The sequence below is a fragment of the Muntiacus reevesi genome, chromosome 3, assembly GCF_963930625.1.
Source record: "Muntiacus reevesi chromosome 3, mMunRee1.1, whole genome shotgun sequence".
In the NCBI taxonomy this organism is placed as follows: Eukaryota; Metazoa; Chordata; class Mammalia; order Artiodactyla; family Cervidae; genus Muntiacus; species Muntiacus reevesi.
In genome coordinates this window covers 95,642,612-95,662,917 of record NC_089251.1, presented here as the reverse complement: position 1 = coordinate 95,662,917, position 20,306 = coordinate 95,642,612, and the positions used below count along the sequence as shown (strand labels likewise).

Below are 20,306 nucleotides of genomic sequence, written 5' to 3'. Positions count from 1 at the left end.
AGAACAGGCTCAGTGGAGTCGGATCATGCCCCTAGTGCTTCAGGGGGGCTGCACCGTAGGAAGCAGGCGGAGTGCAGATGTTTTTCTAACAGATGAGGGTGGCAGCAGCCTGACCCATCTTGATCCCTGTGGGGTGACTTCCCTGCCACAACAGATTACATTCTCTCTCTCTCTTTTTTGTTGTTGTGCCCTACTCTTTGCAACCCCATGAACTGCAGCATGCCAGGCTTCCCTGTCCTTCACTATCGCCCACAGTTTGCTCAAACTCATGTCCATTGAGTCGGTGATGTCATCCAACCATCTCAGAAAATACAATCTGTCACTGTTTCCATTTAAAAAAAAAAATCTTTGGCAACACCCCACAGCATGTGGGACCTTAGTTCCCCAACCAGGGATTGAACTTACATCCCATGCATTGGAAGGCAGAGTTTTAACCACTGGACCACTGGGAAAGTCCCTTGATGTTCTGTTCTTAAACAGAATTGCTGAAGGCTCCTGGTCCTGGCAGTGCTCCCAAACCCTGCTGCCTTGGTGTATAGGGATGCTGGTGGTTATGGAGATGAGGAGAGGTGACCCAGGCCTTACATGAATCTTGCTTTAACGCCAGAGTTTCCCAAAACTCGTTTTAGGCAACACTAGTCCCAGGAAGTGCCTTTGAAAACTCGGTGCTGCTGCTAAGTCGCTTCAGTCGTGTCCAACTCTGTGCGACCCCAGAGACGGCAGCCCACCAGGCTCCCCCATCCCTGGGATTCTCCAGGCAAGAACACTAGAGTGGGTTGCCACCTCCTTCTCCAATGCATGCAAGGAAAAGTGAAAGTGAAGTTGCTCAGTCATGTTCAACTCTTAGCGACCCCACGGACTGCAGCCCACCAGGCTCCTCCGTCCACGGGATTTTCCAGGCGAGAGTACTGGAGTAGGGTGCCATGGCCTTCTCCTTGAAAACTCTTTGAAGCTGCACTGTTTACTGCTTCTCCCTTTGGAAAAGTTTCAGAGCTTCTTAGCACATGAAAGGTGCTAGGGTTGCAATTAGCACATGAGCAAACAAAAGTCTGTTTCATTTTATGTCAGGCTGCATTGGAAAAAAAAAGTTACCTGGAAAAAACAAACAAAAAATAGTGACAACAAATCAAACTTCTTTGGCTAGTCTTGTCTCTTTCCCCAAAGAATTCTTCATAATTTTCCATGGAAGACCCTTAGCTCAATACTGTCTTATGCAGTAGGTATGTCAATTTTATCCTAGTAATTTGGAGTATGTTTTATTATACATAAACAACACCAAAACAACACTTGAAAAATACTGAAATGTTTAAAGAAATAATCAAAGATGATTTATAATCATACCACTTAGAGGTATAGATACTGTTAATATTTTGACATATTTTCCATCATATGTTTTCTACATTTCCATCAATTTTTTAAAAAATTTTATTGAAGCATCTTTGATTTACAATGTTGTTAATTTCTGCTATAGAGCAAAATGTCTCAGTGATACATATTTTTTTTTTCATATTCTTTTCCATTATGGTTTCTCACAGGATGTTGAGTAGAGTTCCCTGTGCTATAGAGAAGAACCTAGTTATTTATCCATCCTATTTATAATAGTTTGCCTCTGTTAACCCCAGACTCCCAATCCTTCCCTCACTTCCCCCTTGGGCACCACAAGCCTGTTCTCTTTGTTTGTTAATCTCTTTCTGTTTTATAGATATGTTCCTTTGAGTCACATTTTAGATTCCACATGTAAGTGATATAAGGTATTTATCTCTCTCATTACCACTTTACTTCACTTAGTATAATGATCTCTAGGCCCATCTATGTTGCTCCAAATGACATTACTTCATGTTTTATGACTGAGTAGTATTTCACTGTGTGTGTGTGTGTGTGTGTGTGTGTATACGTATGTATGTGCACCACATCCTCTTTATCCGTTCGTCTGTTGATGGACATCTAGGTTATTTCCATGTTTTGGCTATTGTAAAGAGTGCTGCTATGAACATAGGGATGCATGCCTCATTTCAGATTATACTGTTTTCCATAGTGGCTGTACCAACTTACATGACAGGAATACTCTTATTAGATCTTGGTTAATGTGGCTGATCAGACTCTAATTTATTCTTCGTGGAAGTTCACATGCATGGACAGGACTCTTCTTCGTGTAGAGGACACTTAAGATCGATGCTACTTCTGTACATTGCGCATCACAGTGGCTTGTCTGGACATTGACAGTGAGCCCTTATTTGGCAGATTTCAGTTCTACATGAAATTTGAGTTCCTTCCACAACCACACCCTCTGCTTTAAGGGCTACAAAAGAAGTAGAAGACCTAATCTGGAAACCTTCTCAGACAGGTTTCTTCTGCTTGGTTTATAACACTCAGATTTGGGAGGCCTAGTCTAAACTCTTTATCAGTTTCTCTTTTTAGTCTCATCCTATAATGTGGAACCAGTTAGCCCAGATAAGAAATGCCAGAATCCCCACCTGGAAGGAACTTGGGCATCAGTGAGCCCATATTTTAAGCATTAGCTATCTGGGTATCCCCAGAATTTACAATATTAATGCAAAGGCATAATTTGCTTATGGCTATCCAGGCTGGATGGGGTTTGGCAGGAAGTGCTTGTCCCTGCTCCTTGTGGTCTCAGCTAGAGCCATTCAGAGATGATGGTCAGAAACTTTCCTGATGGTCCAGTGGCTAAGATTCTGTGTACCCGATGTAGGGAGCCCAGGTTTGATCCCTGGTCTGGGAACTAGATCCCCAACTGAGAGTTGCCATGCTGCAACCAAAGATCGCACGTGCTGCAACTAAGACTGAGAACAGCTACATAGGGACACAGGCAGAGAGAGAGAGAGAGAGAGAGAGAGATGGATGATGGACAGAACCATCTGAAGATGTACTTGCTCCCATGGCTGGTGTGGATGTTAGCTGTCAGCTGGGACACTGGCTTTCTACGTGGAAGTGGAGGTGTGGCCTTCCTGTGACACGTGATTGGGTTTGAGGATGAGCATTATAAGAAAAATCTGGGGGAGAAGAGGGAGCCGTGTCTCCCCTTAGTACCTGGTCTTGGAAGTCAGGTAGGGTTACTTTTGCCACCTTCAACCCACTAGACACAAGTTTCTGAGGTCGGCCAGTCATTCTCAACGGAGGGGAATTAGAACTCCCCATCTTCTCATGGGGTAAGTTGTAAAGAATTTTGACTTATCTAGTTTATAATGACTCTATCAACTCTCTTTGATATTCTTTAATAACCTATATCAGAGAAGACAATGGCACCCCTCTCCAGTACTCTTGCCTGGAAAATCCCATGGATGGGGGAGCCTGGTCGGCTACAGTCCATGGGGTCGCGAAGAGTCAGACATGACTGAGCGACTTCACTTTCATGCACTGGAGAAGGAAATGGCAGCCCAGTCCAGTGTTCTTGCCTGGAGAATCCCAGGGACGGGAAGCTGGTGAGCTCCGTCTATGGGGTCACACAGAGTTGGACACGACTGACGTCACTTAGCAGCAGCAGCAGCAGCAGCAGCAGCAATAACCTATATGGGAAAAGAATCAGAAAAAGAATGGATATATGTATATGTATAATTGATTCACTTTACTGTATACCTGAAACTAATACAATATCGTAAATCAAATATGTGTTGTTCAGTCACTAAGTCATGTCCGACTCTCTGTGACACCATGGACTGCAGCACATCAGGCTTCCCTGTCCTGCAGTGTCTCCCGAAGTTTGCTCAAACTCGTGTCCATTGAGTCAGTTATACCATCCAACCATCTCATCCTCTGTCGTCCCCTTCTCCTCCTGCCCTCAATCTTTCCCAGAATCAGGGTCTTTTCCATTGAGTCAGCTCTTCCCATCAGGTGGCCAGAGTATTGGAGCTTCAGCTTTAGCATCCGTCCTTCCAATGATTATTTGGAGTTGATTTCCTTTAGGAGTGACTGGTTTGATTTCCTTGCTGTCCAAGGAACACTCAAGAGTCTTCTCCAGCACCATGACTCAAAAACATCAATTCTTTAATGCTCAGCTTTCTTTATGGTCCAACTTTCACATCCATACATGACTTCTGAAAAAAATAGCTTTGGCTATACAGACCTTCATCTGCAAAGTGATGTCTCTGCTTTTTAATATGCTGTCTAGGTTTGTCATAGCTTTTCTTCCAAGGAGCAAACATCTTTTCATTTCATGGCTGCAGTCACCATCTGCAGTGATTTTGGAGCCCAAGAAAATAAGGTCTGTCACCATTTCCATTTTTTCCCCATCTCTTTGCCATGAACTGTTTCCAGTGGTCGTGTATGGATGTGAGAGTTGGACTGTGAAGAAAGCTGAGTGCCAAAAAAATGATGCTTTTGAACTGTGGTGCTAGAGAAGACTCTTGAGAGTCCCCTGGACTGCAAGGAGATCCAACCAGTCCATCCTAAAGGAGATCAGTCCTGGGTGTTCATTGGAAGGACTGATGCTGAAGCTTAAACTCCAATACTTTGGCCACCTCATGCGAAGAGTTGACTCATTGGAAAAGACTCTGATGCTGGGAGGGATTGGGGGCAGGAGGAGAAGGGGACGACAGAGGATGAGATGGTTGGATGGCATCGCCGACTGGATGGACATGAGTTTGAGTAAACTCCGGGAATTGGTGATGGACAGGGAGGCCTGGTGTGCTGCGATTCATGGGGTCGCAAAGAGTCAGACACAACTGAGTGACTGAACTGAACTGAAGGAACGGGATGCCATGATCTTAGTTTCTTGAAGTTGAGTTTTAAGGTAACTTTTTCACTCTCCTCTTTCACCTTTATCAAGAGGCTCTCTAGTTCCTCTTTGCTTTCTGCCACTAGGGTGGTGTCATCTGCATCTCTGAGGTTATTGATATTTCTCTGAGTAATCTTAATTCCAGCTTGTGATTCATCTAGCTCAGCATTTTGTATCCCCTCTCTCTTTGACTTTCCTCCCACCCTACCCCCACCATGTCATCCATCTAGGTCATCACAAAATACTGAGTTGAGTTCCCTGTGCTATATAGCAGCTTTGCACTAGCTATATATTTTATACATGTTAGTATATATATATATGTCAGTGCTAATCTTCCAATTTGTCCCATTCTCCCCTCACGCCCCTGTGTCCACATGTCCATTCTCTGTACTTTTTTCATGTTTGGTCATCCTAGGGTGACACCTTCATGCCCAGGGAAGGAGGACCTGCCCAATTTATCTGTCATTCTCCTTGTCCCCCCAAGAACTACCCAGAAATACATTTCCTCAAGAGTCTACTGTGACTATTGTCCAGCTTGACCCTGTATACTTTCCTGTGAAAGGGCCTGTTTTATTTTTAGACCCTGCCATCAGGCTTTTAGAATCTGTATTCCCACCTTTTGATTCCTATGGGTCTCTTACATACTCATTTAAAAAGTGTGGGAAAAGAATGAAATAATGCCATTGCAGGATCATAGACAGACTTAGAGATTGTCAAACTGAGTGAAGGAAGTCAGACAGAGAAAGAATATTATCACATGGTATGCCTTATATGTGAAGTCTAAAACAAGGATACAAATGAATTTATTTTCAAAACAGGAACAGATTTATAGGCATAGAAAACAAACTTATGGTTACTAAAGAAGAAAGGCAGGGAAGGGATAATTAGGAGGTTGGGATTAACATATACACACTACTGTTTATAATGTGGGTTCACTTGCTGGTTTGGAAAGATCTCCTGGAGGAAGAAATGGCAACCCGCTCCAGTATGCTTGCCTGGAGAATCCCATGGACAGAGGCGCCTGGTGGGCTGTAGTCCATAGGGGTTGCAAAGAGTTGGACACAATTGAGCATGCATGCACTATGTGTATGAAACAAATAACTAATACGGACCTACTATATATTACATGGAGCCCTCCTCAACACTCTGTAATAGCTTATATGGGGAAAGAATCTTAAAAAAAGAATAGATACATGTGTATGTATAACTGAATCACTTTGCTGTATGCCTGAAACTAACACAACATTGCTAATCAGCTATAGTCCAATATAAACTAAAAATAATTTTTTTAATGTAATGGAGAGGCATAGCACTAGAATTATCAAAAATAATTTTGAAAAAGAAGACTAAACCTGGAGAAATCCCATTATTAGTTTTAAGGCTTACTGTAAAACTACACTAATCACACAGTGCCACTGGTGAAAGGAAAGCTCCATGGGTCCCTGGAACAAAGAGAGAAGAGATAACCTAGAAATTGAGTCTCATAAACTTGATCAATTGATTTTTTAAAGGGTGCAAAGGTAATTCAGTATAGAAGAATCTTTTCAAACCAGTGAGCTTGGAACAATTGCACAAGCATATACAAGCAAAGGGCTTCCCAGGTGGCACTCGTGGCAAAGAACCACCTGCCAGTGCAGGAGACATAAGAGATGCAGGTTTGATCCCTGGGTCAGGAAGATCCCCTAGAGGAAGGCATGACAACCCACTCCAGTATTCTTGCCTGGAGAATCCCAGGGACAGAGGAGCCTGGCGGGCTGCAGTCCACGGGGTCCTACAGAGTCAGACGTGACTGAAGCAACTTAACACACACGCACATGCAAAGGTTAACCTAAACCTTACATGCTATAAAAATAACTCAAAATGGATCCTAAGTCTAAATGCAAAATGTGTAAAACTCTCAGAAGAAAACATGGGAGAAAGTCTTCTTGGCCTGACATTAGGCAAAGGGTTCTTAGATCTGCCACCAAAACACAATCCATAAAACAACCACCACAGTATTGGAAAGTAATTAATCTCCAATTAAAATAAGTAAGCTAACTTAAAAAATAAAAATAAACCCCCCAAAAATGATTAACTTGGGCTTCAATCAAAATTTTAAAAATGTTTGCTCTGTGAAGACACTATTAAGAGAGTGAAAAGGCAAGCTGGCAAAATATTGACGAATCACGTGTCTGACAAAGGACTTGTATCAGAATACAAAAATACACTGCCTTACATCAACAGTAAGGAAACAAACAACTCAATTTAAAAATGGTGAAAGACATGAATGGATGCTTCACCAAAGAGGATACACAGATGGTGGAAAAGGACATGAAAAGATGTTCAACATCATTAGCCATTAGAAAAATGCAAATGAAAGCCCAATGAGGATTGTCTACTGCTGAGTCACCTGGGAAGCCCTGCACATCTCTTTGATGAGCTAAAATTAAAAGTACCGACAATACCAACTCCCCTTGAGGATGTTGGAACATCCGGATCCCTCCTACATCACTTGCAAGAGGTAAAATGGTGCTGCTGCCCTGGAAAACAGTCTGGTGGTGTCTTAGAAAGTTAAACATCTGTGTGATCCAGCCATCCTTCTCCTGAGTTACTTACTACAGAGAGCTGACATCTTACATTCACACAAAAACCTGCACACAAATGTTCATAGCTGCTGTGTTTATCATGAAGGAAAATGGGAAACAATCCAAATTGCCTTAAGCAGGTGAACGGATAAGCCAGCTGGTTATTGATATACTCATGCAATAGAAAGCTACTCAGCAGTGAGAAGGAGAAGGTATTAGTAGGTGCAGCAACTTGGATGAACTGGGTAGAAGTCAGCTCAAAAGTAACCTGCTGTTTAATTGTACGACAGTCCCGAAAAGAGAATGCAGTGAAGGAGAACAGACCAGGGGCTTCCAGAGGTTACAGAGATGGAGAGAGTGAAGGAATTTTGGAAGGAAAGGTAGAAGGGGGTGGGAGAGTGCAAGTACTCCATAGCACAAGCAGACCTTCTCCACCACTTCCTAGTCATGAACTTCAGCAGTTATTCATCCTCTGGGTACCTGTGAAAGGGGAATGATAACAGATCATTGTGAGGACTAAAGGCATTAACACACGTAAAGCCCTTAAAATAGTGCTATTATGTGGTAAGTGCCCAGACAGTGTTAGTGATGTCAACAGTGTCCCCTGGGAGAAACCAGAAAAGATAGAAAGATCATACTGGGGCTCACCGAGCACTGCATTCAAAATCAAAGGTGGAGGCTTGTATCAAGGTGTATTTAACACAGACATATCCCTCCCCTTCCTCCCAGACCCCCTCCCTGTCTCTTTTTCTCTTTCTCTTAAATTCAATAAAAAGAAGACAACACAACTGAAAAGTGGGTGGAAGATTTGAACAGACACTTCAAAAAGAAGATATGTGAAAGCGCGTTAGACACAGGAAAATCTGTTCAACATCACTCGTCGTCAGACAACTGCCAGTTAAAACCACAATGAGCAATGGATGCATGGATATAGAGAACAGACTTATGGACACAGAAGGGTGGAAGGAGAGGGTGAGACAAACAGAGTAAGATGGAGACATATGCACTACCATGTATAAAATAGAGAGCCAGTGGAAATTTGCTGACTCAGGGAACTCAGATCAGGACTCTGTAACAACCTAGAGGAGTGGGGAGGGCTAGGAAGGGGAGGGAGGCTCAAGAGGGAGGGGACATGTGTATACCTGTGGCTGGTTCATGTTGACGGATGGCGGAAACCAAACCAATATTGTGAAGCAATTATCCTTCAACTAAAAATAAATAAAAGAACCACAATGAGATAATGCTGCATGGCTAAAGTGAAGAAGGATTGGCAATGCTAAGTGCTGGCGTGGATGTGGAGCAATAGAACTCTCGTACACTGTAGGTAGGAATGCAGAAATAGGAGAGCCACCTTGTATAACTGTATAGTACTATCTTACAATGTTACGCATACACTTAGCATGGGAAAGTCGCTCAGTCGTGTCTGACTCTTTGAGACCCCATTGGCTGTAGCCTGCCAGGCTCCTCTGTCCATGGAATTCTGCAAGCAAGAATGCCACAGTGGGCAGCTGTTCCCTTCTCCAGGGGATCTTCCCGACCCAGGAATCGAACCAGGGTCTCCTGCGTTGCAGGCAGATTCCTTACCAGCTGAGCTACCAGAGAATCCCTACACTTACCATGAAAGTGAAAGTGAAGTCGCTCAGTCGTGTCCGACTCTTTGTGACCCCGTGGACTGTAGCCTACCAGGCTCCTCCATCCATGGCATTCTCCAGGCAAGCATACTGGAGTGGGTTACCATTTCCTTCTCCAGGGGATCTTCCCGACCCAGGGATCGAACCCGGGTCTCCCACATTGGAGGCAGATGCTTTAACCTCTGAGCCACCAGGGAAGCCCAGTAAGACCCAGCAATTTCACACCTGGGTATGTACCCAAGAGAAATGTATGCCTGTATCTACACAGAGACAGGGAGATGGACGTTCAGAGCAGCATTATTCTTTTTGGTTAATTTTTATATAGTTTTTAAAGGTTGCTTTCCACTTACAGTCATTTCAGAGTATTGGCTGTATTTCCCACGTTGTGCAATCAGGGCCGCATTACTTTATTAATCAATGTAGTTATTGGCCGTGCTCAGTCTTCATTGGTACGCGCGGGCTTTCTCCAGTTGTGGTGAGTGGGGGCTACTCTTCATTCTGCTGTGCAGGCTTCTCATCGCGGCACCTTCCCTTGTGGAACAGGGCTTCAGAACTCGGGCTCAGCAGCTGTGGCGCACGGGCTTGGTTCTCCTGAGCCATTGGGGATCTTACCAGATCAGGGATTGAACACGTGTTCCCTGCATTGATGGGTGATTTTTAACCACTGGACCACCAAGGAGGCCCCCAGCATTATTCTTAATACCCCCAAACTGAAAACAACCCAACGAACTATGAATCAGCAGTCAAAAGGAATGAAGTATTAATACATACAATAACATGGATGGATCGCCAAAACTTTATCCTACAGTCAACTACGCTGTGCTGATTGCATCTATACGAAATCCTAGAAAAAGGCAAAACTTCAGTGACAGCAGACCAGTGGTTTCCCAGGGCTGTGATCCAGGGGAGGTCAGCAACAAAGATGCAGGAGAAAACTTTTTAGGATGGAGGAACTATTTGACAGCTGAATTTTTGTGGTGCTTATGGTGGCTCAGATGGTAAAGAATCTGCCTGCAATGCAGGAGCCTTGGGTTCCATCCCTGGGCTGGGAAGATCCCCTGGAGACAGGAATGGCAACCCACTCCAGTGTTCTTGTCTGGAAAATTCCATGGGCACAGGAGCCTGGCGGGCTACAGTCCATGGGGTCACAAAGTCAGACACGACTAATACTTTCACTTTTCACTTTCAGGCAATTACTAAGATTCATCAAACCACACACATAATATGGATGAGTTTCACTGAACATAAATAATGCCTCAAAGGACAAAACAAACCCTAAGCCTGCTTGGTTAAGTGTCTTTCAACCTGTTTTCCTGATGCCTTATGCCTGGTGGTCTCAGGGCCTGCCGAAACAGGCCTCCTTTATCAGAAATAAGGTCATTTAAGGCTTTTTTTTTTCCTTCTTGGCTCAGAGCTGCGGATCCAACTGACACTGACCGATTTCCAGTGGGCACCATCGTGTGTCCCAGGCGGAGGCTGACGGAAACAAGCTTGTGTTCCTGTCACTAATGATATAAGCCTTCATCATCGGCTCTGCCAGGCTGTGTTCATTGTCATTACACCCATTGAAGAAGAGAATAGAGTTATAATGAGCCGGGTGTTATCCGCTCACCAATAATTTATAATGGGCAAACTAGGACAGGAATAGAGCTTTTTCTGGCTAAGGAGGTTGCATGTCACTCTTCAAATCTAGGCTGAGAATTTATTTATAATGCATAGACAGTCACTCAGAAAGTTAAAGGCCTCCTTTGTTCTCTCTCATGGGTTTGAACACTATGTGTCTTACCCTGGGCTAGCACAAAGGCCCCTCGGCGTCTTACTGTCACACCTGCAGTCAGCCTGTGATCGGGAGGGAGCATTCCTGGGGATAGTGACTCAGCTAGAAATGAGGCCTTTGTAGAAAGGCCTAGAGGATTTCAGGCCCTCCCAAAACTCTAAGCAGAGACAGGAAGGAGAAAAAGGTCAGGAACAGGAAGAGACTCTCAGATAAGGGTAGCGACCTTGCACTTTAGGTGAACTTCAAAGAATTGCCTTAGAAGTTCTCAGATAACATCCCAAACTGAGATGAAATCAGCAAAAAATGATGTATGAACGGGTGCGTTGAAATCAAGACAGGTTGAGGGACTCCCCTGGTGGCCAGTGCAGGGTGCAGGGGACATGGGTGTGATCCCTGGTCTGGGGAGATCTCACAGTCGGGGGAGCAACTAAGCTCTTGTGGTACGGGTACTGAGCCCGTAGGCCACAGCTACTGAAGCCCGGGTGCCTGGAGCCTGTACTCTGAAACAAGAGAAGCCATGGTGGTAAGAAGCTGATACACGCAACTGGAGTGTAGCCCCAACTCGCCACAACTAGAAAAAGCCCGCATGCAGCAGCAAAGACCCGGAACAGTCAAAAATTTTAAGAATGAAAAGGGCAGGTCGTGTCTAATTAGGTAGCAACAAGCAGAATGTTTATGACCATCACGGTGTCCAAGGAGAGGGTATTTGGGGCGTGTGCCTAGGTTTCCAAGTGCTCTTGGGGAAACCTGAATCTATGTGGATCCTGACACCTGTGGATATTGGTACCTACCCCAAAGCAGGTGAATCCCTCTAAGCGGAACCCACTGAGTTGTCATAAGCCACCAGCACCCTCCAAATCACTGTAGATGGTGCCTATAGCCACAGAATTAAAAGATGCTAGCTCCTTAAAGGAAAAGCTATAACAAACCTAAACAGCATATTAAAAAGCAGAGATATCACTTTGCTTGACAAAGGTCCATATATTCAAGCTATGGTTTTTCCAGTAGTCATGTATGGATGTAACAGTTGGACCATAAAGAAGACTGAACGCCGAAGAATTGATGCTTTTGAACTGTGGTGTTGGGGAAGACTCCTGAGAGTCCCTTGGCCTGTAAGGAGATCCAACCAGTCAATCCTAAAGGAAATCAACCCTGAATATTCGTTGGAAGGACTGATGCTAAGCTCCAATATTTTGGCCACCTGATGTAAAGAGCCAACTCATTGGAAAAGACTCTGATGCTGGGAAAGAGTGAGGGAAGAGGAGAAGGGGGAGGCAGAGGATGAGATGGTTGACTCAAAAGATATGAGTTTGAGCAAACTCCGGGAGATAGTAAAGAACAGGGAAGTCTGGCATGCTGCAGTCCATGGGGTCTCGAACAGTCGGACATGACTGAGCAACTGAACCACAACAACACCCAGCATCCTGTCTTGGCCACACATTGGCCAGTGACCTCCTGGTGGGTGATGAGCCGCCCTGACACCTTGATCCTGGGCCCCAGGGTGCCTGGACCAGAAAGTAGACTGAGTTTGATGGGCCCTGCAGCTGTGGTCCCTGTTCTCTCATTAAATTGACTTTCTGGAACAAATTCATCTGGGCCGTATTTGGGAGGGGTGAGTCCCTCGCCTTCCCAGCCCTGGATCAACTTTAAGTAAGCTGGCCGTGGAGGAGGGGCTTGACCTGCGGAGCTGAGAGCAGGCCCCAGGCCTGTGATGTACTAAGGATCAAGGCCTCTGGGACAGCCCTGCTTCCCAGGCTGGTAGAGGTGGTTGGGGCGGTGTGGGGGGCCGGGGGTGGTGGTCTTTGTTTAATAGAGTAGCCCCTGCAGCCATGGTTTCCTCTCCAAGTTCCAGTTCCCAGGACCCTGGGGTCCTCAGAGCCTCAGTGGGAAGACCCCTCAAACTGAGTGGCTCCATATTGATTACTTCTGTAGTTGTGTGGTGTAGTATGTCTTTTTTTTTTTTTTTTTTTTTAAATATACTCTATTTTTAGAACAGTTTTAAGTTAAAAGCAGGATTGGGTAGAAGGACAAAGATTTCCCATATGCCCTCTGCCTGTATATATGCACAGCCTCCCCTGTTATCAACAACCCCCAACAAGTGTGGTCCATTTGCTGAAATTGATGATGCCACATTGACAGGTTATTATTCCCCCAAAGACTATAGTCTACTTTCGGGTTCACTCTTGGGATTGTACATTCTATGGGTTTGGGCAAATGCATGCACCATTGTGATATCATACAGAGCAGGTTCCCATCACTAAAAATTCTCTGGACTCTGTGTTTTCATCCCTCCCCCCTCAACCCCTGGCCTACTGATCTTTTCAGTATTGCCATAGTTTTGCCTCTTGCAGAATGTCATAGAGTGGGACCCTTGAGTATGGAGACTTTTTAGATTGGCTCTTTCACTTTGTAATGTGCTTTGAAGTTTCCACCATGTCATTTTTTTAATTAATAATTTATTTATCACTTTTGGCTGTTTTGGGCATTTGTTGCTATGCATGGGCTTTCCCTAGTTGCAGCAAGCGGGAGCTATTCTTCCCAGGCTTCTCCTTGCAGTGGCTTCCCCTGTTGCAGAGCACAGGGTGTGGGGCACGCGGGCTTCAGTAGTTCCAGCTCTTGGGCTTGAGAGCACAGGCTGGATAGTTGTGGCCCATGGGCTTAGTTGCTCTGCAGCACTTGGGATCTTCTTGGATCAGGGACTGAATCCTGCGTTGACAAGTGGACTCCCATCTACTGCGCCACCAGGGAAGTCCCACTGTGTCATTTTAAAAAGGGTTCAGATACATCTAGTGGCTTGGCAGTCACGTGCAATCCCTGTCACGTTGGCTCTGCACCGTGTGTGGCTTGTGGATGGTTTCGTGGGGGTGTGCCTGGACCCCCAGCAGGGTGATGAGCTCTGGGGAAGGGGACAGGGCTTGTGCCCTGGTCGTACTGGCTCTCTACCGGGTGCTTGGGGTGCCTACCTATCCTTTGTGACTTGGTATCAGAGGCTGGGTGCTCTGGGTTAGAAGGAATCTGGCTTGGGCTTGAGGATGGGCTGTTACAGAAAACTCTTCAGGGCTATTTATATTGATGAAGAGTATGTCGTTCACTTCTGGAGTCAGAGCATCTGAGCTCTGACCGTGGAGCCCATCTGTAAGATTTTGCATCTGAGCTTCCCAGGTGGCTCAGTGGGAAAGAATCCACCTGCCAATGCAGAAGACAGTTCAATCCTGAGTCAAGATCCCCTGGAGGAGGAAATGGCAACCTACTCCAGTATTCTTGCCAGGAGAATCCCATGGACAGAGGAGCTTGACAGGCTACAGCCCATGGGGTCACAAAGAATCGGACACGACTGAGCAACTGACTGACTGACTGACAGGACTCATTAATGCTGTCTCTCTTTGTGTCCAGGAGTCTAGCATAAAGTTTTCTCTGTCCTTTGATCTTGCTTGCAGCATTCAAACTCTTAGTTGCATCGTGTGGGATCTAGTTCCCTGACTAGGGATGGATCCTGGGCCCCTGCGTTAAGAGCACAGTCTTAGCCACTGGACCACCACGGAAGTCCCTCCTTGAAAAGGTTTGATCAGATAATCTCAGCAGAATACACTCTGACCTAAAGTACCTTCAGCCCATAAGAAAACTTCCTGAAAGTGGACTGTTCCAGTAACCTGGGCCTTTCCTGCAATGTGGGAGACCTGAGTTCCATCCTTGGCTCAGGAAGATCCCCTGGAGGAAGATAGCAACTCACTCCAGCTTTCTTGCCTGGGAAATCTCATGGACAGAGGAGCTTGTGGGGCTACAGTTCATGGGGTCGCAAAGAGTCAGACACGAGTGAGAGACTAACGTTTTCACTTTTTGTGTTGACAGAGCTTCCCGAAACAAGTCTGAGAAGAAGCGTCGGGACCAGTTCAATGTCCTCATCAAAGAGCTCAGCTCCATGCTGCCTGGCAACACGCGGAAGATGGACAAGACCACCGTGCTGGAGAAGGTCATTGGGTTCCTGCAGAAACACAATGGTAACCACTACCCTCTTTCCGTTTTTATTTCTCTTCCTGCCATTTCCACTTGATGACTTTATCAAGTTGGCTTCCCTGGTGATTCAGACGGTAAAGAATCTGCCTGTAAAAAAAAAAAAAAAAAAAAAAGAATCTGCCTGCAGTGCAAGAGGCCAGGGTTCAATCCCTGGGCTGGGAAGATCCGATGGAGAAGGGAATGGCCACCCACTCCAGGTGTAGCCTGGAGAATTCCATGGATAGAGGAGCCTGGTGGGCTACAGTTCATGGGGTCGTAAAGAGTCAGACAGGACTAAGGGACTAATACTTTCACTTTTCTCTTACTTTTATCAAGTTTGTCTTCCTGCTTGGTTCTCCCCAGCAAACCAGACCTCCTTGGTAATAGGTTTCCTCTTTCCAACATGCTCCACCTTCCAGAAAAACCCCATCTCCAGTAGGTTTGGGGCAGGACATGCTCCAAATTGCTTTCTCAGCCAGAGGGGCAGACTCACAGGTAGCACCCAGCCCAAGCAGGGCAGCACCAACTCTGGGAGCGTCTTGATTAAAAATGTCTAGAGCAGTCCTTTTCATTCAGCCCTCCAGGCACCATGCCCAGGTATTAATTTCCCATTGACTTAAACTGTACTGATGTCTCCATTCATTTCCACCACCACCCCGAAAATCTTTGGCCTTCTCATCAACACCATGGAAAAAAGTAATCAAAAATAATTAAATGACTTAATGTCGAATCTGTTTTTTCAGTGAGATGTAACTCACATAGCATAAGCTTCACGACTTTAAAGTTTATAGCTCTGTGGTTTTTCGTACAATCTTTTCATGAGGTTGTGCAAGCATCAACACTATCTAAATGTATTGTCCCCCAAAGAAACCTGTGGGGATTCCCAGGTGGTACTAGCAGTAAAGAATCTGCCTGCCAATGCAGGAGATGCAAGGGATGCAGGTTTGATCCTTAGATTGGGGAGATCCCCTGGAGAAGGACATGCCATCCCACTCCAGGAATCTTGCCTGGAAAATCTCATGGACAGAGGAGCCTGGCGGGCTGCAGTCCATGAGGTTGCAAGGGTCGGACACAACTTAGCGACTAAACCCACTCCATACACAAGGAATCATACAATATGTGGTCTTTTGTTTCCAGCTTTTTTCACTTAACATCCGTATGTTAGCAACTACCTGTGTTTCATTTCATTTTATGGCCAAATAATATTCTATTGTATGCATATACCATTTCATGTATCTGTTTATCTTTTGACAGATATTTGGGCATTTTCATTTGGGGACTGTTAAGTAATGCTGCTGTGGTACACTCCTGTGCTTATTTTTTGAGTGGATATATATTTTCAGTTCTCTTGGGTACGTATCTAGGAGCGGAACTGCTAGGTCGAATGGTAACTTGGTGTTTAAATTTTAGGGAAACTGCCAGACTTTTCCATAGCGATTGTACCATTTTACATTCCCAACAGCAATGTGTGAAGGTTCCAGTGTCTCCACATCCTCACCAGTACTTGTTGACAGGTCTGTGTGTGTGTGCGTGTGTGTGTGTGTGTGTGTGTGTGTGTGTGTGTGTGTTTATTGTAGCCTTCCTAGTTGGTAAGAGGTGATATCTCATTGTAGTTTTGGTTTGCATTTCCCTAATACCTAATGATGTTAAGCTTTTCATGGACTTAATGGCAATGTGTATCATCTTCTTTTGAGGATGTCTGTTCAAATCCTTTGCCCATTTTTAACCAGGTTATTTATGTTTTTGCTGTTGAGTTGTAAGAGTTCCTCATACAGTCTGGATACTAGACCCTTACCAGATATGTAATTTGCAGATATATCCCTCATTCTGTGAGTTGTCTTTTCGGTTTCTTTTTTAAAATACTTATTTATTGCTATTTTTTTGCTGCACTGGGTCTCTGTTGCTGTGCGTGGACTCTCCCCAGTGGTGGCGAGTCGGGGCTGCTCTAGTTGCGGCGTGTGGCTTCTCCTTGTGATGACTTCCCTTGTTGCGGATCACAGGGCGCTGGGGTGCACAGGCTTCAGTAGCTGCTGCACGTGAGCTCAGTAGCTGGCGACCTGCAGGCTTCAGAGCACAGGCTCAGTCGTTGTGGCCCCTGGGCTTCGTAGCTGCATGGTTTTTGGGATCTTCTCAGACCAGGGATCAAACCTATGTCCCCTGCATTGGCAGGCAGATTCTTAAGCACTGGACCACCAGGGGAGCCAGACTTTTATAATATTAAGCTATAATTTAAGCATGTAGATATAAGCCATAAATTAAACATTTAGATAGTTCGTCCATTTTGAGTTACTCTTTTGTATATAGAAAAAGGGAGGGAGTCAGAATTTGTCCTTTGATCTAAGATTATCTAGTTATCCCAGCAGTCCACTTAAAAAAAAAAACAAAAAAACTTTTTGATGCTTTGCAAAGGTATAGCACACATACAGAAAATACACAGTCATAACTTTATGGTTGAATTAGTCATCACAGAGTGAGTACAGCCAGGAAACCAACACCCAGGTCACGAAATAAAAGCTTCCCCCGTAGATGCCTCTCCTACTTAACTCTGCTTTCCCCAAAGATAATCTCTGACTGCTTTCTTTCTATCTTCCTTCCTTCCTTCCTCTCTTCCTTTTTCTTTCTTCCTTTGCTGGTTTGATGCTGCACATGGGCTTTCTCTGCTTGCTGTGCGCGGGGGCTACTCTTCGTTGCAGTGTGCAGGCTCCTCGTTGCGGTGGCTTCTCTTGGTGCAGAGCACAGGCTCTAGGCACACGGGCTTCGGTAGGTGCGGTTCTCGGGCTCAGTACTGCGATGCACAGGCGTAGTTGCCCTGCAGCATGTAAGGTCTTAGTTCCTGGAGCAGGGATTGAACCCATGTCCACTGCATTGGCAAGGCAGATTCTTAACCACTGGACCACCAGGGAAGTCTCCTCTGACTGACTTCTAATACCAGAGATGGGTTTTTTCCTGTTGGAACCTTATTCAGATGAAATCGTATGTTCTGAACATCATGTTTGTGTGATGAAGCTCTTCCAGCTCTTCCGTGCTCTTGCAGCTCATGGCTAGTTCTTCTTCCTTGGTACCTAGTATCCCATTCTATGAATTTACAACCTGAATCCATCCTTGAACTTACGTCTTTCTCAAAGTATCCTCTCTTCATTTTACTCCCCTTCAACCCTTTTACTTCTTGGTCTTCCCAGGTGGTGCTAGCGGTAAAGAGCCTGCCTGCCAATGCAGGAGATTTAAGAGACGTGAGTTTGATCCTTGGGTCGAGAAGATCCCCTGGAGGAGGTCAGCGCAACCCACTCCAGTATTCTTGCCTGGAGAATCCCATGGAAAGAGGAGCCTGGTGGGCTCCAGTCCACAGACTTGCAAAGAGTTGGACATGATTAGAACAACTTAGCACACACGCAAACTGTTTTCACTCCTGGCGTTGCCCACCGTGCACAACCGCTTGCCTGTGGATGGTACCAAAAATTTTAAGAACAGTTGGGAGGATTCAGGAACTATTAACAAGCAAGTAGAACAGAATTCTTTTTTTTTCCTTAATCATGACACCAAGCAACCAAGCATATTAAAGTCAGAAATGTCAGATTATTGAGGAGATAATTACAGTTCTTCTGTGCTTGCCATGAGGCTTCTCCTTCACTGAACAGTTTCCCAGACAAGATGATTTCATGGGAGAGGGCACAGCTGGGACACTAGAAAGTTTCATTATACTTGTTATTCTTTTATTATTCCTGTCATAATTGTATATACCTATTACAAATGTGACAGTAATGATATAGCCTCCTTTTTTGTCCGCCCTCCACCCAAAGTTGCCCAGGGGAGAGTAAAGAACATGTTAATTGCTTTTGTTAAAAGTTGGGGGAGAACAATCAAGCTGGGATTGGAATAAAGTATTGCAGCAGCATTTGATTGCCCCTAATAGTGTAAGCAGAATGGTTATATGTCCTAACTGATGATTTAGCTAAATGAAAGAGCAGGTTGGTTTGATTACCAAGATATTTTGTGCAAATTACTCAAACCAGGTTAGTGTCACCAAGAAATAGGACAACCGGGATCAAGTTCATCCATGTGACATTTATGCTGGGCTCTGCCCACTGTGGAATTACAGAATTGTCGAATTTGGAACCTGGAGAGGATGGGTCAGCAGAAATTCAGCTGGCTACCACACAGAGCTCCTGTGTCCACCTCACCTTTTTCATAAGACTGAGGCCTACCCCACACGACCCACTGAAATGCAGGATCAACCCCAGATCTCCCTCATCCTTATCCCATACACAAAAGAAAACAGAAAATCCATAACAGATTTTATGAAGAGATAGAGCGGCTGGACCAAAATTTGGATTAAAGCAAAAAACAAAAAACAAGCAATAACTTTACTTATAATCCAAATGGTTGTGAACTCTGCAGGCATCTTCACGGGAGCATGGTCTGCATTCATTTGGGGCTCACCCTGAGCCAGGCAGGAGCTGCTTAAGGCCTCCGCAGAGTAACTTTTGAAAAGTGTCAGTCACTCAGTTGTGTCCAACTCTTTGCAACCCTACGGACTGTAGTCCACCAGGCTCCTCTGTCCATAGAGTTCTCCAGACAAGAGTACTGAAGTAGGTAGCCATCCCCTTCTCCAGGGCGTCTTCCTGACCCAGGAATCGAGGCCTGGTCTCCTGCGTTGCAGGCAGATTCTTTACCTAATCTGAGCCACTAGGGAAGCCCCATAGAGTAATTCACCAGGGTATAACTCATAGGAGCCTCATAGTGACCCTTTGAGTTTGTACCATTTCACAGATGAGGCAACTGAAACGTAAAGATGTTAGGTCATTACCATTAGACAGCCAGGAAGGCACAGAATCTAAACCAGGCTATTCTGTCTCCAGAGCCCAAGTTTTTAGCATTAAACCCTACTGCTTCTCTACGACAGGTGATGTATGGGACTCTTTTAGATACAGACACCATAGCCACATTATAGCAATTCATTAGTGTGGCCATTTATGTTTTTAATTGGCTTATTCATTCATTTACGTTTTGGTTGTGCTGGGTCTTTGTTGCGTGGCGTGGTCCTTCTGCGGTGGCAGTGAGTGGGGGCTATTCTCTGTTGTGGTGTGCGGGCTTCTCGTGGCAGGGGCTTCTCTTGTTGCAGAGCACAGGCTCCAGGGCCCTTGAGCTTCACGGGCTTAGTTGCTCCGTGGCATGCGGGATTTTCCCAGATCAGGGGGGTTTGAAGCTGTGTCCCCTGCATTGGCAGGAGGATTCTTAACCACTAGACCCCCAGGGAAGCCCCAGTGTGGCCATTAAGACTATTAGTTCTAACCCCTGGTGGCCCCTTAGAATCACCCAAGAAGCTTTTAAAAATACTTATTACTGGGTCACACCTCACAGACTAACACATCAGAATGTCTAGGGATGGAACCCAGGTTGTGAGCTGGGGCCAGTTTGTACCAGCTTGCAAAAGATGATTGTTAAATTTTTAAGAGTTTTGCAAGCCAGCTGATATCATGTTGGCAGCTTGAAACCAGCGAGGGTCTGAGTATTTATACCCTAGATATAGGCAAACACGACTGATGTGGGGATGGAGAGCCTTCTACCAGGTCACCCCTGGGTCAGGCCTAAACATCCATGTTTTTTAAAGA

At 45.3% G+C, this 20,306-nt stretch overlaps 1 protein-coding gene across 7 annotated transcripts in view; it reads left to right on the top strand.

Annotated features, from left to right (window-relative positions):
• Nucleotides 1–20,306, top strand: part of NPAS2 (neuronal PAS domain protein 2) — a 190,256-nt gene that overhangs the window by 89,330 nt on the left and 80,620 nt on the right. For all 7 annotated transcript variants that reach the window (XM_065929716.1, XM_065929714.1, XM_065929717.1 and 4 more), the window contains exon 3: nucleotides 14,554–14,702. In XM_065929716.1, coding sequence (XP_065785788.1) covers nucleotides 14,554–14,702 — 149 coding nt within the window. The remainder of the gene's footprint in view (nucleotides 1–14,553; nucleotides 14,703–20,306) is intronic.